We start from the raw sequence: 24,440 nt of genomic DNA, 5'->3' as shown, positions 1-24,440 counted from the left end.
GAGGTACACAGTGGTGGAAGGCCTTAAACCGTAAATATACGTCCCCAGTTCAACCCGGCCCTTCCCTTTTCTTTCCTGCCCCCAGCAAAATTCATCCCTTCAAACCTCAGCACTGGCAAGTGGGTGCAGACTTGCCTGGCAAAGGCCCCCAGAGTGGCTACAGCTTCCCAGACAAGAGTGAGAACAATCGACACCTTCCCGCCTGGCCCGGCCCCGCATTTACAGTCAGGACCAGCCGCAGGCCTGCATATGGACAAAGGAAAAAGCACCCACGGAAAGACTCTGAGTCAGGACCCTTGGGGCTGAGCTGAAGTGAATGCCCTGGACCTGAGCAGTCTGAGGCTTTATAAGAGAAGAAAAAGGGGCCCAAGATGGGATCTGTCATGGTCGCAGGTGATGCTCTGCCCATGGGAGGGTGTCATGAGAGGTGGGTACCAGCCCTGTGCCCTGATCAGCCACTGCACGGACTGGCCACAGGAGGCGGGATCCCTTATTAGACAGGAAAGGAGCTGGGTAATACAGGAGGCTCAGGATTGCAGTTTATGTTTTTCAGTAACCTGGTGTTTCCAGCCCTTCTCTTGGACTCTTTTGAGTCTCTGTCTCCAGCTCTGTGAAATAAACCTCCGTTTGGTTTTACTGTGGCCACATCTAAGTGCTGGGTGTGAAGGAGAGCGTGGAACTGAGGCAACGCCCATCACCTGTGGGGGGCGCCGCTGGGAGTCAGCGGATCGTGGGGCACTGCAGGTGTCCAGAGAATGAGAGATGGGGCACGTTAGTGCAGCAGAGAGGGGTGTGTGGCAGGGGAAAGCGCAGGGCTTGGGGAGCCCAGAGCGGAGAGTAAGTGCTGTCAGTATCTGGGAGTTAACGGTGAATTTCCCCCAACTGGCCCCAGGCTCCTCTCTCCCACACTGTGAGCAGGGGATAGTGGTTCACCCTGGACACCTTGGGTAAACTCGCAGTGTCACAGGCAGATCCCACCTCTCCGAGTGATGGGCTCAGGCTCTCTGCAGACTCAGGCAGTGACGCTGTGTCAGTTACACTGGGTGCAGTTCACACCTCTGAGCTGTGGTTTCGGGCTCTCTGGAGACACAGGCAGACATTGCTGCTCTGATTTCCTTAAAAGGGGAAGAAGGAGCAGGATATTGGTCAAGTGACCAGTGAACTGGAGCAGTTTCATACCCAATGGCAGGGAAAAGCCCGAAAAAGGAAATGCTCCTGGAGCCCTCTACAGCTGTCAGCTTCAGAACAACCTCTCGTGACAGCAAGGTCCTCACTGAGAAAACCGCCGTGTGACTCTGCAGCTGTCACCCAGCCACTGCACGCTAGCATCCGTTCAGTGCTGGTTGTACGTCCCCTGAGAAGCATTGCAACAGGGCAGGGCTTTTTGAGGGCTTTGCTTGCTCTCTTCTTTTGCAGCCAGTATGAATTCTGCTAACCCGCTTGTTTCTCGGAAAGAGCAGTTTCCACACTGCTTTCGGTTTCCTCCTGCGGGAGACAGGAAACAGACCCGGTGGAAGGTGGAGGGTGTCACAGCCAGGTACTGATAAACATCTAAACCTGACAGCTCTCACCGATGGCTCTGCAGCTCTTCCTAGCATGATCGCTGCCCTCTGGCCTCGAAGCCTGGGATCCACAGCGAAGACATTGGGATGTTGAGAAGTGAGATGCCCTTAGCAGGGATCAGAGTTAGCACCACGTTCTGGATTGGGGCCAGCTTGCACCCCTCTCAGAGCTGATGCGCCAGGCTCTCTGCAAACCCAGGGGAGTTTAAGGAGTGGTCCAGCCTGCATTGAAAGCACATTAAACACAGGGAGACACGATTCCCTGGCGTCGCCCTGGGGTAACAGTCCCATGCAGAGCGAGCCAGGGAGCTCAGTGTGGGGCATCCGGACCAGCGGCAGATGAAGCCAGAATGAGTTGTTAGCCCTTCCCTGCCCAGACATCATTGCCAGCGTGTCCCTAAGGAGCGCCAGGTCGGCAGAGCTGCTCTGAGAACCCCACTCTGGGCAGGGACCTTCATTCCTCGGCTCCCCCCACGGGCCCTTTGGCCGGGTCTGGTGGAAACGCATGTGCTGTAATGGGCACTGGAAGTGCTGGAGTTGTGACTCCCCTGGACCTAAACAGTTTGGCCAGAGCCCTAGCGGAGAGAAAGCTCCTCGTCAGCTCGACACCTTCAGGGAGTCACCACTACTTCTCCCTCCGGAGATAACACCCCAGCAGCTGCCTCTTCTCAGAAACGTGGGATTTCTGGAACTGAAACAAAAACCCTCAGCAAATATTCAACTCTCCCAGTGCTGAGTAACAGTCACCCAGCTCCCGGGGTGGAGATACAGCCACTTCTGGGGCAGGGGAGGTGGGGTGCAGCCATGAATAATGTTGCACAGGGATGGCTCACCCAGCACTGAGGTGCAGCCACCTCTGGGATAGAGCAGCTGGGGAACAGCCGCACATAACACCACACCGTGATGGCTCACAACTGTGAAAATTTAAATCAGTAAAAACTGAGGGAAAATATGCTTCAAAATCCATCAGAATTATAAGACAAGTAAAAATTGGATTCTGCCAAACTGTGCCAGGCCTTGCCACGGCGGCGTTTCCTAACAGACACGTGCTGGGACGTTGACTCGTCGTTCCAACCATCACTGTTTTCTGATACGTTCGGGAGGCAAATGTCACAGTCTGGAAAAATCCCAGTTTCCAGTCCAGAAACCGCTGGGATGGGAAATTTCTGCCCCGCACCTCACTGGCTGTTTTGCAGCTTGTCCGAGCTTGGAGCCGGGCAGTGAGGGCAGGTGCAAGGTGCTGTGAGTAGCGCCTTGTTTGGGGGTCTCCAGTGGGTGGTTCCAGCTGTGTAAGGAGTTCTGGGGGTGTCACCAATTTTCCCTTCCCCAGGTTAACCCCCGATACACCAGTGCTGAGGGGAGAGGCCCTGGGCAAGAGTCCAGGGAATGTGCCCAGGCTCGGCCCATGTGCCAAGTGTCAGGGGCTGTTGGCCCCTCACTGAAACTTAGTGGGGGTTTTGGCTGGCCCTGTCCCAAAAGAAAGGGGAAGGACTGAAGAAAAACTACCAATAGGGAGAGGCCAAAGCTCCCAGTCAGCCTGATTGACAGGGCAGGCGGGCCAATGAGGGAGTCAGGAGCCCAGAGGCCTGTTCTCTGTGTGAGCTGGAGCTGCCTGAGCCAGAAGAGGGCAGAGTTAAGGGGAAAGCAGCAGCCTGAGCTGGGCTGGAGACTGAGCTGCGGCCGTGCAGAGCCGGGAGCTGGGACAGCGGAGACCAGGGATACAGGGTCGACCTGCAGGAGGAGCCGTGGGGCCAGAGTCGGGATACCGGATGCTGGCCGTGCCCCATGTAACACTGCAGCTGAGCCTGGGGGGTGGCTGGGGAGAATGGGGGTGGAGGGGCTGGGCAGGGAGATGTTGCCTGATGAGAGACCTCGATGGCCATACTCAGAGGACATGACCCCACTGGGAGGGCCAATGCTGGGGAGAAGGGTCCTCCCACCTAGAGCCTGAGGGCATAGGCGCCAAGTTTCTAATCTGCCAGGGGGTTCTCTCCCCGGCTCCACCCAGGTCGCACCCCCACTCCTCCCCTTCCCCCAATCTCCCACCCCTGCCCTGCTTCTTCCCTCCCCCCCTCCTCTGAGTGCGCTGGGCCCTCTCTCTTCCCCCCTCCCCCCAGCACCTGCTAACACCACGAAACAGCTGATCCGTGGCAGGCGATAGGTGTTGGGAAGGGGGGAGAGGCCCGTGGTGCTAAGCACCCACCATTTCCCCCCGTGTGGGTGCTCCAGCCCCAGAGCACCCACAGAGTCAGCGTAAGTGTCTGACCCATGATATCACTGCAGTGCAACCAGGGCCTGGGCAGGAGGCCTGGGACATGTGAGGAGCAGACTGTGAACTTTCCTTCCAGCCCCATAGATGGTTGTTTCTAGTCTCCCTGGGCCCTTTGGGTGGGGCCCCTTGTTCCTTGAGCTTTTCCCATTTTCCCCTTATTTTTTTACCACTGCTGTTCGCTCAGTGGTATTTGGTTTGAACTGTCTGCAGAGATCAGTGGGTCAGGGAAGCGGCTGGTGCGGAGTGAGCACCCCACAGCGAGGATGCCCTGGTCCCTCTCCTGAGCGACCCACGGCCAGACTGGGGGTGGTCTCCCAGCAACTCTGAGCCCAGACCTGTCAGGGTTACGAGGACTTCGCCCCATAGGCAGTCCTCCAGGACAGGCAGGCTTCTGGGTCAAGGGAACTGGCGCGAGGACTCAGGACTCTGGGGCCCTGCAGAAGCAAACGGCTCCAACCGCGCTCATGGCTCCGGGTTACGGAACAAGAGACTGAAAGTGGAACTGAGAGGGGAGCGCGCAGCCCGTCGGTCAGTGCACAGAGAGACAGGCAGACAGCAAGGGAGGCAGAGCGGAAAAACCAGAGACAAACAGAGAATTAACCACAGGGTCTACGCTGGAGTTTTCTCACCTGGGTGAGCTACAGGAGCAGAGCTGGGAGAAGGGGGAGCCCAGGGCTGGGCTAGCAGGGGGCCGTGGGTCGGGAGTGAGGGGCACTGGCAGAACTGGGTGGGGGAAGCCCAGGGCTGGGCTAGCAGGGGCCTGTGGATCGGAGATCAGGGGCACTGACAGGGTTTGCTCTGGCCAGTTGCTCTTTGTCCAAAAGCCCCAGGGGCCCTGTGAGCTTGGTGGGGGGGGGATTCAAAATGCCCAAGGCAGCCCCACTTTAATAAGAACAGGAGTGACGGCAGCTGCCATTTTCGAGGCTCCTTGGCCAGCTCTGACAGTCTCACCCCACGGCTGAACCCACGTCCTGGCTGGTGGGGTGTTTCTAGCAGACTGAGCTGGGGGCGGGGGTGGCTGTGGCTGTGTCATTCCCTGCACTCCCAGGGCCCCCAGGAATCCCAAAACCCCACGGGCAGAGAGACACTTGCCAGCCCTGCCCCAAAATGGGAGTGGCCAGCGCACAACAGCCGAATGGAAACTTACCCAGCCGAGTGGTGAAAACTAACAATAGAGCCCAGGAGTCCTGGCTCCCAGCCCCTCTGCGGTAGCATCTTAGCCCCGGTGTTCCCATGTGCTAGCTCTTGACCCAGTGGATCTCCCCAGGCCTGCGGGATCAGGGGGATGGAACAACTCTGGGAGGACGTCACCTGCTCCATCTGCTTGAACGTGTTCAGCGACCCCGTCTCCATCGAGTGCGGCCACAACTTCTGCCGGGGCTGCCTCACGGCTCATTGGAGCCAGATCTCAGCCCAGGGGCACCGCTGCCCGGAGTGCCGGGCTTCCTGCTCCAGGAATAGGATGATCCCAGACACACGTGTCAGAAACCTGGTGGAGAAAATCACCGAGCACCTGCAGGAAGAGCCGGAGCCGGTGAGACCAGATGGGTCGGATAAGGGGAAAAGGAGCTTTCTCTTGTAGGGGATGCTGGATCCAATCCAGCCCCAGAGCATGGACTGCCTGCCTCAGGGGAGTGGGGAATGGGACACAGGGCCTGTCCCCTTTAGAGGATGCCAGCCCTGATCTGGCCCCAGAGTGGGGACTGGCTGGCTCAGAAGGGTGAGGAAATGGACTCACAGACTCAGACTGGTAGGCCAGAAGGGACCATCATAATCATCTATTCTGACCTCCTGCACATTGCAGGGCACAGAACCTCACTCACCCTCTCCTGTAATAGACCCAGAACCTCTGGCTAGTCACTGACATCCTCCAGTCGTGGTTAAAGGACTTCAAGTTACAGAGAATCCACATTTACACTAGTTCAAACCTGCAAATGACCCGTGCCCCACGCTGCAGAGGAAGGCAAAAAAACCCCAGGTCTCTGCCAGTCTGAGCTGGGGGAAATTCCTTCCCAACCCCAAATATGACGATCAGTTAGACCCTCAGCATGTGGGCAAGACCCACCAGCCGGACACCTGGGTGTCTCTAGTAACACAGAGCCCTTCCCATCTAGTGTCCCATCACCGCCCGTTGCGGGATATTTGCTACTAGCACTCGCATTTGGGCTACATGCCATGGTAGGCAGTCTCATCAGACCATCCCCTCCATAAACTTATCAAGCTCAGTCGAGAAGCCTCCAGAGCCGGGTGGCTGGAGAGCGGCGGCTGCTGGCCAGGATCCCAGCTCTGAAGGCAGAGCCACCGCCAGCAGCAGCGCAGAATAAGGGTGGCCTGATACGGTATTTCCACCCCTACTTCCACGCTGCTGCTGGCGGGATGCCGCCTTCAGAGCTGGGATCCCAGCCACCAGCCGCCACTCTCCAGCCGCCCGGGTCTGGAGGCAGTGCAGAATTAAGGGTGGCAATACTGTGACCCACCGAAAATAACCTTGCCGCCCCGCTCCTCCCCCTGCAACTCCCTTTTGGGTCAGGACTCCCAATTTGGGAAATGCTGTTTTCCCCATGAAATCTGTAGAGTTTAGGGTAAAAGCACACAAAAAATCAAATTGCACAGGGGGAGAGACCAGATTTCACCAACTGGGAGGCGTTTTTCATGGCCATGAATTTGGCAGGACCCTAGGTACTACCCCTGACTTTTGCAGATTAATTAGAAACGCTTGCTATTGGACTTACAATTTCATGTGCTAATTTCTTTAATATTCGAGGATGGAGATGATCCAGGCCCCCCAGTTTGCACCCATTAAGTTGTTTGACTCTGGTTTCCGTTTCAGCCAATTCAGTGACAATTTCTACTCCCGTATTCTTGTTCTCATTAGCTGTCTGGCCACAAGCTTCTCCTTATGCTTCTTAAAAACTGAGGCCATGCCTATATCTTTAGGTGTTGGCCCATGCAGCCTGAATCTTTTACCTCCACCCCATCCTCAGCGCTTAGTGGTCCCACTTCTTCTTTCCTTGTTTTCTTTTTCTTTATGAGGCTAAAGAACTTTTTCCTGTTGGTTTTAATTTTTTTGCAAGTTCAAATTCTGCTTGGCCTTTGGCAGTTCTCATTTTATCCCTGTATGGATTCCTCCCAGTTTCCATTCCTCAGAGGCTTTCTTCTTTCTCTTAATCATCTCTTTGAAATCCTGGTTCACCCAGTTTGCTCAGCAACCCTTCCCTATGGGCTTTTTCCTGGATGCAGACTCCAGAGAATTCCTGCATCTTTGACAAGCCTCCTCCACATCCAGATCCTTCAGCTTTGCAGGCCAGGTCACTTCCCTGCCTAATTCCCTTAATTTTTTGAAATCCAGGATCCCCAGCTGCTGACCTGTTTTGGTTTATCCTTCCATTTAGTTAAACGGAATTAGCTCATGGCTACTTGAACCAAGGCTGTCCTCTACAGCCAGTTTTTTAGTGTGGTCCTCGCTACTTACCAATACCAAATCTAAACTGGCATCACCTCTTGTTGCTTTGGTCACTGATGAAAAAAATCTCTCAGCTGTCTCATCTCCAGGATTATCTGGGCCCTGCCATGATGAGCAGCACTTCTGCAATCTCTGTCACGAAAATTAAAGCCTCCCATGATCACACAATTCCCGGTGATATTTATTTCATTCAAGCTATGAAAGGGGTCTCCATCCATATCCAAACCAGATCCTGGGGGTCTGTAGCAGACCCAAGACACTCTCCCAGGGGAGCCCCTGGTACCTTTCTTCCCCACAGTGATCTTGACCCAAAAAGATTCTGTTTCACCCATTTCATCCCTTCTCATTTCTTTCCACTCCACCTCTTCATTAACACACAACGCTACTCCGCAACCTCTGCCTTTTGTCTTTCTTCCCTGTACCCCGGTCATGGCTGCTACTGCACCATGTGTCTCGTTTCCTGTCCCACACCCGTAGTTTTTGTTCCTTCCCTTTTGTCACCCGGGCTCATCGCGTTGCTGGGCAGACACCTCACTGCTTCCACTTGGCTTTGCTGCCGGTATCGGCCACCTGACTCTCAGCGTCGGTGCTCTTGGCACTATCGTTCCTCTTCTCATCTCTTCTCCTGCCCTCTGTCGTTCCTTTCTCCGTTGCTCCTACCCTCTCCTCCTGCCTCCTGCTCAGTGTGAGAATCATTCCTGGAGGTTCCATGAGCATCTCCCAGAGTTCCTAGTTTAAAGCCCTTTTCATCAGCTGTGCCAACCTCCACCCCGGAAGTGTATCCCCCACCCTGTTCAGGTGGCGTCCGTCCCATGAGACCAGTCCTCTGTCCGTGAACGCCTCCCCGTGGCCGAACATCCCCACGCCCACCTTAGCCCCATTGCCTGAGCCACCTGTTGATCATCAGCGTCTTGTCTCACCTTTGCTCTTCTCCAGGGACAGGTAGAATCCCACTGAAGATCCCCTCCAGGGAGTGCTGCCCCTGATCCAGCCCCAGGGCAGGGGACTGGCTGGCTCAGGGGGTAGAATGGGGCACAGGGCTCTGATCCAGCAGGGAGCAGGGGACTGGCTGGCTCAGGGGGTAGAATGGGGCACAGGGCTCTGATCCAGCAGGGAGCAGGGGACTGGCTGGCTCAGGGGTGGGGTCCCAGCTCTGACCCTGCTCTCTCCCTGCAGCAGGGGCCGGGGGCTCAGCCGGAGCCGGGCCACCCAGTGCAGCTGGTGCGTCTGGACGAGGAAGAGAACCTGATCCTGGATGAGGAGGCCCTGAGCCGCTGCCTGGAGCAGGGTGGGGCGGGGAACGCCCCCGTCTGCGTAGTGTCCATCGTCGGGGGGCAGCGCCGGGGTAAATCCTTCCTGCTGAACTACCTGCTGCGCCGACTCCAGAGCCTGGTGAGTGTAAACAGGACCAGGAGCAAGCTGGGGTGTGAGCGGCCCCATCCTGCTCCCTGCTGGAGGGCTCAGAGTTGCACACGTGTGTGTGAGTACACACACCTCATTGCATGTCTGTCAGCCTGTCTGCCTGGAACTCTGTCTGGTAATATTGTCTGTCTATCTGTCTGAACCCGAGCAAGTCTGTCTTTCTGTCTGTGTGTCTGTCTGGAATGCAGCGTGTCTGTGTGTCTCTGACTGTTTATCTGTCAGAATCTGAGCACGCCCATCGCCCTGTGTTCCTCCCCGCCCCACCCTTGTACAATTAACCCCCAGCCCCTTCCCAGGGCTTACAGTCTGGAGTGTGCGGGGACCAGTCACTCTTCTCCCCCACCCTGCACTGACCCCTCTCCCTGCATGTTCCTTTCCGGCAGGACGCGAGGGACGGGTCGTGGATGGGCCGGGAGGATGAGCCCCTGGAGGGGTTCGAGTGGCGCGCCGACATGCAGCAAGTCACCAAGGGGGTGTGGGCATGGAGTCAGCCCATCTGGGTCCCCACCCAGGGTGGGAAGGTGAGTGGGGGCATTGGGGGTGCATAGGAAAGGGGGAAGGAGACATGGGGTTGCTAGGAGAAGGGAAAGGGGGAAAGGGCTGGGAACAAAGGGAATGGGGTAATAGGGAAGGATGGAGACATGGGGAAGGAGGCCCCAGGGGAACCTAATGGAGACATAACGGGGGGGAATGGAGAGGAGGGAGCTAACACTGGGGTGGATAGAAATGAGATGCCAGGGGCCATGGGGGCAGAGCAGGGGGCAGGCTCTGGGGGCGGAGGGGCCGTGGGTAGCTGAACAATGCCGGAAGCTGACCTGGCGCTCTCCCTCTTGGCCCCCAGGTGGCCGTGCTGCTGGTCGACACCGAGGGCTCCATGGGCATTGAAAGGAAGAAGGAGACCAGCATCAAACTCTCCGCCTTCTCCATGCTGCTCAGCTCCTACCAGGTTGGGGGGTCCCCGGGGGGGCACTGTGCTGCAGAGCACAGTCTGGGGGCTCCGCAGGGGACATTTCCCCCAGCAGTCCGGGCTGGCCCCAATGTCTCACTGGGGCACTAGGGGGCGCTGTGCTGCAGGGAGCGGGGCAGGGGCTCAGTAGGGGGCGCTCTCCCCTGGCAGGCAGGGCCGGCCCCGATGCCCCCTGCGGCACTAGGGGGCGCTGTGCTCGGGGCGGGTGACGTGGCTGGGAAGGGGCCTGGGGCGGTCGGCCCTGCTCGTTGCTGTAGCTCTGTCTGTCTCCTGGCTATCTGCAGATACTGAATATTTCGAATGAGGTGAACGACGCGGATCTTGAATACCTGGAGGTGAGGCCAGGCAGCCTGACACAGAACGTGGCTGGGCCAGGTTCTCCCATTTGCCCCACAGGGTTATTATCCCTCCCCATAGCTCCTGTGGGGAAACTGAGGCCCAGATAAAGAAACCGACTCTCCCACGGTCACGTGGGATTCTGGATTCAGCACTGTCACCACACAGCCCAGCCCGGGTCTCTGCTCCCAGGTGTCCGGCATGGGCCACTGGGTCAAAGTTAGGACCCCTCCCTCCCCTCCAGCCCAGCTCCGCCGTCGGTGGGAAGTCTGCTGGGGCCAAGGCCTTGGGCGGTTGCTCTGCCCCCTGATCTGCTCTGCTCTTACCCAGCCCCAGCCCCGCCGGGTCGAGCCCCTGGCCGTCACACCCTTAGTGACATCTCTGCCACCTGCGACATACTGCGTGTCCTGCCCCTTTACTGCACCCCAGGGGGGACTCTCTGTGCGGGGGAGGGGTTGGCTCTGGGAGGGTTTTTATCTGTCCACACGGCCCTGGGTCCAGTGGGGGGGCAGAAACCTGGTTAACGTGGAGCTAGAGCAGTCCAGGGAGAGCTCGACTAATCACGATGTGGCCAAGATTGTTTGAGGCGTGAGTAGAGCCGTGGTGTCACCCCCGGGGCTGGGCAAACAGTGCTGGTGGCGTCTGTCAGCCGGAGGCAATGGGGCTCTGTGGGTTGGAGGGTTCATCTCAGGAACCCCACAGGGAAAAGACCTCACATTGGGCTCACTGACCCCCCCCACCGCCACGGGGTGCCCTGGAGTGAAGGAGGGAACCCTGGAACAAGACTGGCTCCTCTGTGGGGCATAGGATCCCACAGCCGCCCCCATCGCCCTCTTGGCTGGGTGCATCCCACTTCTCTTTCCATCCCGTGGAAAATATCTCCATCTCTCTCCAGCTTCGTTTTGCACTCACTGGGCCTCGCTCTCTGCGATGGGCGGAGGGAGCGGCTCAGATGGCGATGGGGGGCAGCGATCAGGCCCCTTTCTGTTCACCTGCAGGATGACCCCGCAGTGTAAATGCCTCCCATGCCCCAGACTCGTCCCCCACCCCCCTTCTCTTTGCTCTACAGATGTTTGTGTGTGTGGCCGAAGAGGTGGGAAAAGCGTACGAATTGGAGCCCATTCAGGTGAGACGGCTTCGGCCATCATCACCCGCCCTGGCCCGTGTATCCCCACACGGCACCCCTCCCCAGAGACCCTCACTGCCCTCCTGTCTCCCCTGCAGCATCTAGACCTGCTGGTGCGGGATTGGAGCAGCTCCCCGGTCCTTGGAACGGATGGTGGGGAGCAGCATCTGAGATACATCCAAGAGGTGACTGTGGGAATCAGAGAATGGAGGAATGGGACATGGGGCCTTTCCCCTCGAAGGGATGATGGCTCCAGTGTTTCCAACATGGGGGAGGTGGGACCGCAGGGAGGTTGTGTGATGCTGTGGGGGGTCACAAGTGCAGGGCTCGAGTTGGGGTGTGGCAAGCAGAATATTTGTCCAGGGCCCCGCACCATAGGGGACCCTGCAAAGCTAAATTACATGCTTCAGCCCTGGATGTCCGGGCCTCAGGCATCGGCTTCAGCCCACGGCGGCCGGAGCTGAAGCTGAAGCCTGAGTTTAAGGTGGAAGTCACCATTTTTTTCAAGTACAGGGGTCCAAATTGTCTTTTAAGGCCAAAGGGGGTCACCAGCACAACAAGGCTGAGAAACACAATGCGTGAATTTAGCCGCTGACGTCTCCAAAGAATCCATCCGCACGGAGCAACCTCCAGCCGGGGGCTGCAGATGCAAAGCTGGACTTTCCCTGCAATTGCTGCTCCAGACCGGGCACCTGTCGCTGCCCTACACTCAATGAGCCCAGACAGCGTGGAGGAGGAAGCAGCTTGAATGCAAAGGGGAGGGGAGAAGAGCCAGGCCGGGGGAGTGAATGGAGCAGGGTGGGACAAGGAGTCTGCAGAGACTGGGACCTGGGGTGGGGAGACAGAGGCTTGGAGCGGGGAGACTGGGACTGAAGGACACTCCTTTTGCTTCCTGCCGTCCCCTGTCTTGTTCACTGCCCCCTTCCAATGTCTACCACAAACGAGGCTGGGCCCCTCCAGACCCTCTCTGACTGCCTGGCAGGTCTGGCTAATGTTAACACAGGTGTTTGTGTGTCAATGTAACCATTGCCCCTGGCTCTGGCAGATGCTGAAGGCGAGGTCCCCTTGCAAACACCCCAAGGCCCTGGAAGTGCTGAGCAGAAGCAGCAGCTGCTGTTACCTGATGCCCTTCCCTGGCGAGCGGATCACGATGGGGAGCGAGGGAAGGCTGAGAGGTAACGGACCCAGGACAGCAGCTCTAAGCCCCCTGCCCTGTGCAGAGCAATGTGACTGGGGCGCTGATCATGCCCGTGCGCGGCAGATAGAGAGAAGGGGGATCAAACAGGCCCTGTATTCCCCCACCATCGTCCATCTCTCTCCCCTTTGCAGACATGGGTGAGAAATTCCGGGAGAGCCTGACGGACTACGTCACTGCCCTGGTGAGCACGGCGGGTCAACATGTCCGGATGGACCAGCATGGGGAGATGCTCACCGGGACACAGCTCGCTGCCAAGATAAAGGTGGGGACCGGCCAGCTGTGCTGGAGGGAGCAGGAAGGGGATGCTCTCTCCTTGCAGTCAGTGATAACCCCAATACCCCCAATTCCCCAGCTGCCCCACCCAGAGGTGGTGCATCTCAGCACCAGGCGAGCCATCCCTGTGTTCCCAGCCTTTCTAAGCCCTGTGGAGTCTATGACTTGATGATTTCTTTTGGTTCCTTTGTAGAATTTATCTGATGTGATGAAGAAACATCGCTCCGGCTTCTCCTCTCCCTGTCAGGTACCATCTCTGTCTCTGACCCGATCATGGGGTGTGTCCCCTCACCCCTCCATGTCAGGGTTGGGTCAATGTTGGGAACTGGGTCCATGCTGTTGGAGGTGACTGGGAAAGAGTTGGGGTGAAATCTTATTTTTTTGGACTCCAGGGTAGAAGAATTTCACTAGCCTGAAGGGCAGCTCCAATCCTTAAGACCCATAGCACCAAACCCTGTTTTTCCCCAGGCAACTCCTGTTCATGTTTAAAAGAGATGAGTTTTTAAGAGCAGGTCTGAAAATGGGGGTGTTTTTCCTGTAGAAAACTTGGAGTGTCCAGAAAAAAAACCCAAATATCTTTTAGTGTGGAAAGGCCACACCACCATTCCTCTCCCCAAGAGATAAGACCCTGCTGCTGTATCATGGGGATTGTAGCTCGGGCTCCTCATTTTCTTCTGTGGGTTGGTCTCGCAGCTTGCACTGCACCTCCCATGAGACCAGCCCACAGAGGAGAATGGGAGGTTAAGGCAACCAAACTACATCTCCCACCAAGCTCCATGGTATCCTTTCCTGGTGAGGGTGCAGTGCATCAAAGCTGTAGGTCAGCAAGGGAGGTTTAGACCGACCTGAGTGCTGGGGGTAGAGAGGAGAATCAGGCATCCCATGAACCACATTTCCCATGATGCACCAGCATCTCCTCTCCTGGCGCATGTATCATGGCCCTGGTGCATCATGGGAGGCACATGCAGTGGCAGGGGAAGGGGGCAGGACAAGTTGGATGCAGGGTCCCCTCTGGGGAGTGGGGCGTAACCACGGCACAGCGTGCTCCAGCCATGTCCCCCAGTCCACCCCCTGTGCTGGGTCCGGCAGCACGGACCTTTCCACCCAGCGTCACGGGGCCTCTGGGGAGCTGGGAATCGGGCCGGCTGAGCAGAACTTCTGCCCTGGCTCCTTCAGTCTGATCTGCCAGCCGGGCAGCGTCCCAGCACAGCCCCCACCAAGCCCTCCACGTCCGAGTCACGCCACCTTCCCCCGCAGCCGGGCAGGACCCAGGGTAGACAGACCCTTTGACATCGTCTGTCAAGTTCTCTTGGGCGTCAGCCTCAGATGGGCTGCGATAGGAGCTACATGAGGAGAATTGGATGCGGGAGCTTCTCTGCCTGGGGGGAGGAGACCGGCCCAGCTAGAACAGAATAACTACTCCAAAATAGCCACTCCACAACAGCTGCACAGCAGAGACTGTTCCAGAGTCCACAAGAAGATTTAACCCAGCCCCCACCCCCAAAGGAGAGCTGAGATTCACCTGGCTCCTGGAAATCAATAAAAAAACCCGAAATCCCACCAGACCTACGAGAGTCGCTGTCACTGATGCTCTCTCGGGCATGAGCCTCAGGCCGAGCCCGGCTGGGACAGGGGTTTCCAAAGTCCTCGGCTCCAGGAAAGTGCCACAAGGGCAAAGTGCAGGTCGGGGCAAGCAAGGGAGCCGAGGCCGGGCTGCTGCGGGGATCGAATTGAAAAGTGGTGGCACCAGCAGCCCCAAGCAGCTTCCACACGGGCTGGCGATCTCGCTTTGTTCCATGAGGTTGCTGCGGTGGAAGGGGCAGCCCCTAGGTGGAGTCGGGGCCCCATAAACTGCGGCTCACCCCAGCCTTGTCCTCCCGGCACAGATGGCCATCACCTTCCACAACCAGAGAGTCCTGGCCAGGGCCCGTGCAGACCACGCTGTGTTTCTGAAGGAGAAGGTGAGTCCAGGGGTGTCGCTGTGCTCCCAGCCAGGGGAACCCCCGGGAAACATCCCAGCCAACCCCGTGGGTTACGGGCTTTGTGGCAGGAGAGGAGACCTCAAATCCGCTTTCAGGGGGCTGCGGAGATGGGGGACTGCAACCCCGGCACAGCAGTGGCCTGGATCTCGGTCATGAGGGTGGAGGAAGTTGCTGTGCTGTAGCCAGAGGGTCTATTGGTGAGACGGGGTCACACACCCGCCCCTTCTAGCCCCTTGCACCCCACTATTGTCCCCTCCTCTCCGGCCCAACGCAGGACGGCCTGTCCCGGCGCATGGTCGACTGTCTGACGGTGGATCCGAGCGCAATGGCGGAGCAGTTGGTGGAGAAGCGCAGGGCACTGCTGGAGAGGTGCCGGGAGGAGCTGCAGGAGCCGGAGGAGACCCTGCTGACGGATCTAGAGGCGGAGCTGACTCGGGAGGACAAGACCTTCCTGGAGACCTACCGAAGGCGCTATCTGTGTCACAGCACCAACCAGAGAGCCCTGGCCAGGGCCCGCGCAGACCACGCTGAGTTTCTGAAGGAGAAGGTGAGTCCAGGGGTGTCGCTGTGCCCCCAGCCAGGGGAACCCCAGGGAAACATCCCAGCCAACCCCGTGGGTTACGGGCTTTGTGGCAGGAGAGGAGACCTCATATCCGCTTTCAGGGGGCTGCGGAGATGGGAGACTGCAACCCCGGCACAGCAGTGGCCTGGATCTCGGTCAGGAGGGTGGAGGAAGTTGCTGTGCTGTAACCAGAGGGTCTGTTGGTGAGACGGGGTCACACACCCGCCCCTTCTAGCCCCTTGCACCCCACTATTGTCCCCTCCTCTCTGGCCCAACGCAGGACGGCCTGTCCCGGCGCATGGTCGACTGTCTGACGGTGGATCCGAGCGCAATGGCGGAGCAGTTCATGGAGCAGCGCAGGGCACTGCTGGAGAGGTGCCAGAAGGAGCTGCAGGAGCCGGAGGAGACCCTGCTGACGGCCCTAGAGGCGGAGCTGACTCGGGAGGACAAGACCTTCCTGGAGACCTACCGAAGGCGCTATCTGTGTCACAGCACCAACCAGAGAGCCCTGGCCAGGGCCCGCGCAGACCACGCTGAGTTTCTGAAGGAGAAGGTGAGTCCAGGGGTGTCGCTGTGCCCCCAGCCAGGGGAACCCCAGGGAAACATCCCAGCCAACCCCGTGGGTTACGGGCTTTGTGGCAGGAGAGGAGACCTCATATCCGCTTTCAGGGGGCTGCGGAGATGGGAGACTGCAACCCCGGCACAGCAGTGGCCTGGATCTCAGTCAGGAGGGTGGAGGAAGTTGCTGTGCTGTAGCCAGAGGGTCTATTGGTGAGACGGGGTCACACACCCGCCCCTTCTAGCCCCTTGCACCCCACTATTGTCCCCTCCTCTCCGGCCCAACGCAGGACGGCCTGTCCCGGCGCATGGTCGACTGTCTGACGGTGGATCCGAGCGCAATGGCGGAGCAGTTCATGGAGCAGCGCAGGGCACTGCTGGAGAGGTGCCAGAAGGAGCTGCAGGAGCCGGAGGAGACCCTGCTGACGGCCCTAGAGGCGGAGCTGACTCGGGAGGCCAAGACCTTCCTGGAGACCTACCGAAGGCGCTATCAGCTTCACACCACCAACCAGAGAGTCCTGGACAGGGCCCGCGCAGCCCACGCTGAGTTTCTGAAGGAGAAGGTGAGTCCAGGGGTGTCGCTGTGCCCCCAGCCAGGGGAACCCCCGGGAAACATCCCAGCCAACCCCGTGGGTTACGGGCTTTGTGGCAGGAGAGGAGACCTCATATCCGCTTTCAGGGGGCTGCGGAGATGGGAGACTGCAACCCCGGCACAGCAGTGGCCTGGATCTCGGTCAGGAGGGTGGAGGAAGTTGCTGTGCTGTAACCAGAGGGTCTGTTGGTGAGACGGGGTCACACACCCGCCCCTTCTAGCCCCTTGCACCCCACTATTGTCCCCTCCTCTCTGGCCCAACGCAGGACGGCCTGTCCCTGCGCATGGTCGACTGTCTGACGGTGGATCCGAGCGCAATGGCGGAGCAGTTCATGGAGCAGCGCAGGGCACTGCTGGAGAGGTGCCGGGAGGAGCTGCAGGAGCCGGAGGAGACCCTGCTGACGGCCCTAGAGGCGGAGCTGACTCGGGAGGACAAGACCTTCCTGGAGACCTACCGAAGGCGCTATCTGTGTCACAGCACCAACCAGAGAGCCCTGGCCAGGGCCCGCGCAGACCACGCTGAGTTTCTGAAGGAGAAGGTGAGTCCAGGGGTGTCGCTGTGCCCCCAGCCAGGGGAACCCCAGGGAAACATCCCAGCCAACCCCGTGGGTTACGGGCTTTGTGGCAGGAGAGGAGACCTCATATCCGCTTTCAGGGGGCTGCGGAGATGGGAGACTGCAACCCCGGCACAGCAGTGGCCTGGATCTCAGTCAGGAGGGTGGAGGAAGTTGCTGTGCTGTAGCCAGAGGGTCTATTGGTGAGACGGGGTCACACACCCGCCCCTTCTAGCCCCTTGCACCCCACTATTGTCCCCTCCTCTCCGGCCCAACGCAGGACGGCCTGTCCCGGCGCATGGTCGACTGTCTGACGGTGGATCCGAGCGCAATGGCGGAGCAGTTCATGGAGCAGCGCAGGGCACTGCTGGAGAGGTGCCAGAAGGAGCTGCAGGAGCCGGAGGAGACCCTGCTGACGGCCCTAGAGGCGGAGCTGACTCGGGAGGCCAAGACCTTCCTGGAGACCTACCGAAGGCGCTATCAGCTTCACACCACCAACCAGAGAGTCCTGGACAGGGCCCGCGCAGCCCACGCTGAGTTTCTGAAGGAGAAGGTGAGTCCAGGGGTGTCGCTGTGCCCCCAGCCAGGGGAACCCCCGGGAAACATCCCAGCCAACCCCGTGGGTTACGGGCTTTGTGGCAGGAGAGGAGACCTCATATCCGCTTTCAGGGGGCTGCGGAGATGGGAGACTGCAACCCCGGCACAGCAGTGGCCTGGATCTCGGTCAGGAGGGTGGAGGAAGGTGCTGTGCTGTAACCAGAGGGTCTATTGGTGAGATGGGGTCGCACACCCGCCCCTTCTAGCCCCTTGCACCCCACTATTGTCCCCTCCTCTCTGGCCCAACGCAGGACGGCCTGTCCCTGCGCATGGTCGACTGTCTGACGGTGGATCCGAGCGCAATGGCGGAGCAGTTCATGGAGCAGCGCAGGGCACTGCTGGAGAGGTGCCAGAAGGAGCTGCAGGAGCCGGAGGAGACCCTGCTGACGGCCCTAGAGGCGGAGCTGACTCGGGAGGACAAGACCTTCCTGGAGACCTACTGAAGGCGCTATCTGTGTCACAGCACCAACCAGAGAGCCCTGGCCAGGGCCCGCGCAGACCACGCTGTGTTTCTGAAGGAGAAGGTGAGTCCAGGGGTGTCGCTGTGCCCCCAGCCAGGGGAACCCCAGGGAAACATCCCAGCCAACCCGTGGGTTACGGGCTTTGTGGCAGGAGAGGAGACCTCATATCCGCTTTCAGGGGGCTGCGGAGATGGGAGACTGCAACCCCAGCACAGCAGTGGCCTGGATCTTGGTCAGGAGGGTGGAGGAAGTTGCTGTGCTGTAGCCAGAGGGTCTATTGATGAGACGGGGTCGCACACCCGCCCCTTCTAGCCCCTTTCACCTCACTATTCTCCCCTCCTCTCCGGCCCAACGCAGGACGGCCTGTCCCTGCGCATGGTCGACTGTCTGAAGGTGGATCCGAGTGCAATGGCGCATCAGTTCATGGAGCAGCGCAGGTCACTGCTGGAGCGGTGCCGGAAGAAGCTGAAGGAGCTGAAGGAGCTGAAGGAGGAGACCCTGCTGACGGAGCTAGAGGCGGAGCTGACTCGGGAGGCCAAGACCTTCCTGGAGACCTACCGAAAGCTCTATCTGTGTCACACCATTCAGAGAGCCCTGGACATGGCCCGCGCAGCCCACGCTGAGTTTCTGAAGGAGAAGGTGAATCTGGGGCAGGAGGGCTCTGCCTCCCACCAGGGGAACCTCAGGGAACCATCCTGGGCAGCCCCCCGGGCTCTGGGCTTTGGGTATGAGGTGGGAGTTCACATTTCCAGCTCCCAGGGTGGCTGAAGAGATGAGAGACTCCAATCCCAAACCCTGCGGGGGGAGGAAACTCAGTTTTGGGGGCTCTGAGCAGCACCTGGCATGATGGCAGCCCCGATTTCTGTCCAGAGAACTGTGACTCACCCGGCAAAATGGGGGCCCAGTCTCAGTCATGGGGTGAGGGGTGTGCAGCACCTCGCACACCTGGGGCCCCGATCTCACTTGGGGGGTTGGTCTGTGTAGCAGCTGGCATGACGGGGGGTCCAATTTGAGTTGTGGGATCCTGGCATGATGGCAGCCCTGATCTCAGTTGGAGGGTGTTTGTACAACAAGGGCCCCATCTTGGTCGGGGTCTGTCACGGAGTCCCTGGGCGATGCTCGGGAACTGCTCCCTATGCAGCCAGGCAAGACTCTGGGGAAGTCTCCTGTCTGGGACCAGACTGTCTGCAGGACACACAGCTCACCCGGCTTCCACCTTCCTGGGTCTGACCTCGGAGCATTCAGCATCCTCTGCCCCTCCGTGTGCTTCCCAAAGCGAGTCCACCCAGGCGGGGTCCTGGGGAAGCCAGAGGATCCTGCACCCCCAGTTCCACAGTCAGATGTGACTCTCAGCCAGCCAGTAAAAGAGAGGTTTATTAGATGACAGAAACATGGTCTAACACACAGCTTGTAGGTGCAGAGAACCAGACCCCTCAGCTGGGTCTATTTTGGGGCGCAGTGAGCCAGACAACCACGTCTGCACTTCACTCCATGTCTCCAGCCAGCCTCAAACTGACTCCCCCTCCTCCTCTGGGCTTTGCCCCTTTCCCAGGCCAGGAGGTCACCTGATTCCTTTGTTCTCCAACCCTTTAGCTCTCACCTTGCAGCGGGGAAGGGCCAGGCCATCAGTGGCCAGGAAACAGGGTGTCGGCTATTCTCTGTGTCCAGACCCCTGCACACACCTGCCCTCTAGGGCTCTGCAAGGATCACGCACCCTTATCCCACCACCTAGAGACTTAAGAACTGCCTAGGGGAAACTGAGGCACCCCCACACTATTCAGAGGAAACATTAAGAACAGTCCCACTTCATCACAGGGTCTAAGCAGCACTTGCCACGTCTAATACTCTTGGCTGTCTCCTCTCCCTGCTACTGCAGGACACCGATTCCAGGAACCCACTTAAATGCCTGAAGATGACGCCGGAGAAGATGGCCAAGCAGTTCGCAGAGCGGCGTGGGGACTTGCTGTGGCAGTGCCAGACAGACATGCTGCCGAAGAAAGAGGCCCTGGAGACGGAGATGGAGAAGGAGCTGAGGCAGAAGAAAGAGGCCCTGGAGACGGAGATGGAGAAGGAGCTGAGGCAGAAGAAAGAGGCCCTGGAGACAGAGATGGAGAAGAAGCTGATGCAGAAGAAAGAGGCCCTGCTGCAGGAGCTGGAGGAGGGGCTGATGTTGGAGGCCAAGACCTTCCTGGAGACCTACAGGAAGCGCTTCAAGAAATTTGCCATTGCAGCGGGCGTTGGGGTGGGGGGGCTGGTCCTGGCACCGGTGGGTGGAGGTGCTGCGGCGGGAATTGCTGCTGCTGCCATTGCTGCTGAAGCTGCGGCGCTCGGCATCGCTGGGGCGGTGGGCATTGGTGCTGGGGCGGGTGCTGTGGCTGGGGGGTGCGTGGGTGGGGGCGTGGGATGGGGAGTTGGTAAGAAGATCGCCCAGAAGGATAATAACCGGGCCGAGGGCACTGCCAGCCAAGGGGAGGAGGAGGACGGCACTGAGGAGCAGTCTGATACGGCCCACCTGATCTGAACAGCGCCCCCCGACCCAATCTGGGGGTGACGAATGACATGACAGGGCTGTAGCGTGGCCCAGACATGTCAACCACAAACCACTCCACAGTGGGGCAGCCGTCGCCCACAGATTCTAAGAAGGGACATTGGTCCAACCCGCTCCTGAAAACCTCCAATGACTGTGTGACACCCAGGCCCATCGGTACCTGCTGGCAGCGGGTTCAGTGCCCTGTGTCAGCAACTCCTAACAGGCCGGACAAACTCGCTGCACCTAACACACCGCTGTCATGGTATTTATCCACAAATAGTGTCTTGTAATGCTTCAAATGCATCCCAGGAGCATACGGTATTGATATCTGTGTGAAATGTAGGCCCTGTCATGAGGTGAGGAGCTACGCGTATATGTGCATATGGAAAACACGTTTTCAAGTCTGAATAAAGGCAGGGTCAGCAGACAAGTTTCTGCCAGATGTAGGACGTACATTTGTCAGTCCACCTCCGTTGACGTCAATTAAACTTTGTAAGCCAGCCTCATGCATGCCCCATGGACATAGGAAGGTAACACAAAGCTATGGGGTCATCATGCTGGAGAATAAACCACGGCGGGAGGGGAACGTGCTCCTGACTTTCAGGCCAAACAAACTTTCGGCGGGTAGAAGGAGAAGGTAAACGGATGCCCTTGTATCCTTCACCGCTGAAGCAAAGGGGCAGCGATTCGGCAAGAGGGGGCCCAGCGGTGCTGGTCCGAGATGCAAGGAGCTTGGTTTAGGTGGGGTAACCTGCTTTAGCCTGTTCCATTTGGACTCAAGGAAGCACGTTACAATTTTGCTGTATGTGCCACCCTTCTGCCAGCGGCATCGGCAGCTACCAGGGCCAGGTCGAGGTCGAGCCCTTCCTCTCTCTGCCCCCAGTCATCTAGGAACCTGTAACCACGGCAGGGACCTTTGCCAGGCAAGTCTCCACCCACTCTCCATTGCAGAGGTTTGAAGAAATGAACTTTGCTGGGGGCAGCAAAGGGAAGGGAAGGGCCGGGTTGAACTGGGGACGTATATTTACAGTTTAACGCCATCCACCATTGTGTACCTCAGGGCACATCACTCACAGTCCCAGCAGTTGGACCCTGAACGCAGTTTGTTCTGCCCCCACCCTCAGCTCATGGCTCCCCAACTTCTTCATTCACAGTTTGAGTTTCTGGGAGTTCAGGAAAATCAGGGCCTCTGGCCCATGAGCAGCTGTGGGGGTCTATCACCTGCCCAGCAATCGCGGTTCCAGCAGCTAGGACAGGGAGGCCTCACGGGAGTCGCTAGGCTGCCATGGATGGCTGCCGTCAACTCCTCTGCTCCCGCTGTAGTACGCTTTCCCATGGCGGTTCCCCCACCGAACCCTGTTGGGCTATGGCTGAATCCAGCTGCTGCTTTGCTCTGCCGTTCAGTCTACTTGTCCCGGGCCGGAAAACTGGCCTTTGTGGTGAGCTCTGCCTAGCCAAGGCAATTCCAGCTCTTCACTCAACTCTTCTAGATGCAAGGGGGTTGCGGGTTTTTATGTACCAGCCATGTCTCTACCACCCAAAGAGTTATTCCCGCCACGGCTGTGAAGTCCCTCCATCTTTGCCCCCCATCTCCGTCCAGGGCTCTCACCCCGCCTTGGCCAACATCCACGTCATCAGAGTGACCCCACACCTGGTTCTTGTCCAGGCGGGTTGCCCGCAGGGTAAGCTCAAAAATATGGACCCCAAGTACAAACCTTAGTCCCAGTATACCCCAATGTCCCTCACCAGTGCTGAGGGTCCAGGCCCCAGCCAAGGGTCCAGGGAACCTGCCCAGGGCTCCACCCTTGCTCCAACTGTCCCCTCCAAAAATATTTCAAGGGAGACGAACCAAGATTCCTCAGCCACGTCCAGGGCATCCAGGGACCAAAGCCAGAGCCTGAAATAAAAACTGAGGCGGGAGCATCCAGCCCGTTACTCTGTGCAGAGAGAGACGCAGAGAGCGAGGGAGGCAGGGAAAACATCAGAGACAAACGGGTCTGCGCTCAAGTCTGTTCTCCAGGGTGAGCTACAGCAGCAGAGCTGTGGTGGGGAAAGGAGGAGCCCAGGGCTCGGCTAGCAGGGGGCTGGGGGTTGGGTTTGAGGGGCACTGGCAGAGCTAAGATCCATGGCTGAGGTTATCTCAGCAGCAGGACAGTCCGAGACCTGCCAGGAGGCGGAGCAGAGCTGGCTCTGGCCATCAGAACTGCCAGGCTCGGTGCCCAGGTCTGCTCCAGTGACGTTCCGTCAATCCCCTCTCCCTTCCTGTGGCTAATGCCTGGCCGGGGCGGTGAGCTCTGGCCGGCTGCGCTTTGTCCAGGAGCCCTGGAGCCCTGTGAGCTGGGGGAGAGATTCAGGATGCCCAAGGCAGGCCGCCTGCAATAAGAACAGGAGCAATGGCAGCTGGCGTTTCTGAGACTCCCCGGCGGATCGGGTGTTTCCAGTGGGCTGAGCTCAGTAACCGCTGTATCATTCCCATTAGAGTTTGGGGTGCTGCCCTCCCGGGCCCCCAGGCAACCCAAACCCCACCAGCAGAGGGTACAGCAGGAAGTGCCTTCTCCTTGGCACTCACCAGAGAATTGAGTTGCCAACTCACAGCAGCCCAATGGAAACTTACCCAGCCATGGGGGGCTCGGTCTGAGAGCAGGCCAAGGGCACGACTCCAGCCCATGAGAGGTAATGGGGATGATGCCTGCAGGGCTGCACTGAGGGTGCACCCAGCCCTGTAGCCCACATGTCCAGGGGAGGTTACCAGGTGGGGAACCCCATGGGGAAATCCCTCTTCCGCCTTCTTCTGACGGTTGCCTACCATGTCCCTGGCTGAGCAGCTGGCACCAGCAGCTCCCCTCGCTCCATAAAGGGCTTTGGGATCTTCCAGGGCAAAAGGTTCCAGAAAGGCCATGAAATGTACAAGTTCCCAAGGATATGATGCTGGACATGTCAGCCAGGATACTGGGGGGCAGGTTCCTGTGAGGTGAATGACCAGGCCATGAGAGATCGGCTGGGATCCACCTTGGGGAAGAGCTAGAGCAAAGTGCCAGGCCCCTCTGGTGAGTGGAAACCCAGAGCTGTCCCTCCCACTCCCAGCCAGTGAAAGGAAGGGCAGACTGTGTGTGTCTGCTAATGGCACATAATGGGACACACCCAGAGACAGTGTCAGAGGAGCAGTGAGAGCCCTGTAACCATGACACATGGCAAAACAAAGTTGTTCCCCCTCCTAGCCTCATTCTCAGCAACTGTTGACCCATTTTAGAGAAACTTTCCCCAAAACTTTGGATGGAGGCAGACACCTGGCCTGGGAAATTTCAGCCCCAGCGGTTACAGTTCAGCAAAGTTACAGGCAACTGAAACCAAGGTCTTAAAATAGAAAGTGTTGGGCAGCCTTGGCTAGTGGCATCTCTACCATCCTCACCTATAAAGAGATAGAGATAAAGCATATAGAGCTCGAGATAGAGCTTATAGGGTAACCGGAGACAGGGATTGTAGAGAGGGGACATGATTGGATAGCTGGACAGAGCATAGTCCATAGGTAGCTCTAACTAGTTAGCTAGGTGTTTATACCACACCCATCCTCATGCTGCCTTGCTAGGCCATTCCAGCTCTCAGTGGTGGCTGGTTTCTTCTTAGCTATGTGGAGGGCAGGATTTGAATTCAAGGTGATCTTGACACATTGGAGAATTGGTCTGAAATGAACGACTTGAAATTCCGTAAAGATGCGGGCCAAGTGCCGCACTTAGGACGGAAAAATCAAAGGCAGGGCGACAGACTGGGGTATAACTGGCTAGGTGATCATACGGCTGGAAAGGATCAGGAGGTACAGTGGATGACAAATTGAATATGAGTCAAGAATGTGATTCAGTTGCCAAAAAATCCCCGTATTGTCCTTCTGTCAGTTTTTCCTAACTTTCTCATGCTAACATCTCCCACTAACTAAGCATTTTTGTCGGGGGCTAGTGTGGATCAGCTCCTCAAAACCACCAGCCTCCAC

General features: G+C 58.3%; 1 protein-coding gene across 2 annotated transcripts; it reads left to right on the top strand.

Moving 5' to 3' along the window:
- The first annotated feature begins 4,314 nt into the window (after positions 1-4,314).
- On the top strand, positions 4,315-22,406 carry LOC140912304 (uncharacterized). 2 transcript variants are annotated; one of them, XM_073346522.1, is made up of 18 exons: positions 4,315-4,467; positions 5,102-5,368; positions 8,474-8,689; positions 9,103-9,240; positions 9,561-9,665; positions 9,971-10,021; positions 11,092-11,148; positions 11,247-11,333; positions 12,194-12,323; positions 12,478-12,608; positions 12,813-12,866; positions 14,506-14,580; positions 14,876-15,148; positions 15,444-15,716; positions 16,012-16,284; positions 16,580-16,852; positions 17,148-17,420; positions 17,716-17,983. In XM_073346522.1, the coding sequence occupies exons 2-18, from the start codon at positions 5,120-5,122 to the stop codon at positions 17,905-17,907; spliced, it is 2,850 nt and encodes a 949-aa protein (XP_073202623.1). In that variant the 5' UTR covers positions 4,315-4,467; positions 5,102-5,119; the 3' UTR covers positions 17,908-17,983. The 2 variants fall into 2 exon arrangements, with proteins under 2 accessions (XP_073202623.1, XP_073202624.1); XM_073346523.1 differs by lacking the exons at positions 17,148-17,420; positions 17,716-17,983 and adding an exon at positions 19,802-22,406.
- The last annotated feature ends 2,034 nt before the right edge of the window (positions 22,407-24,440 follow it).

Source organism: Lepidochelys kempii, chromosome 6 (genome assembly GCF_965140265.1).
Source record: "Lepidochelys kempii isolate rLepKem1 chromosome 6, rLepKem1.hap2, whole genome shotgun sequence".
In the NCBI taxonomy this organism is placed as follows: Eukaryota; Metazoa; Chordata; order Testudines; family Cheloniidae; genus Lepidochelys; species Lepidochelys kempii.
Note: the sequence above shows the minus strand (reverse complement) of the source record. Positions and strands in the feature narration are given on the sequence as shown.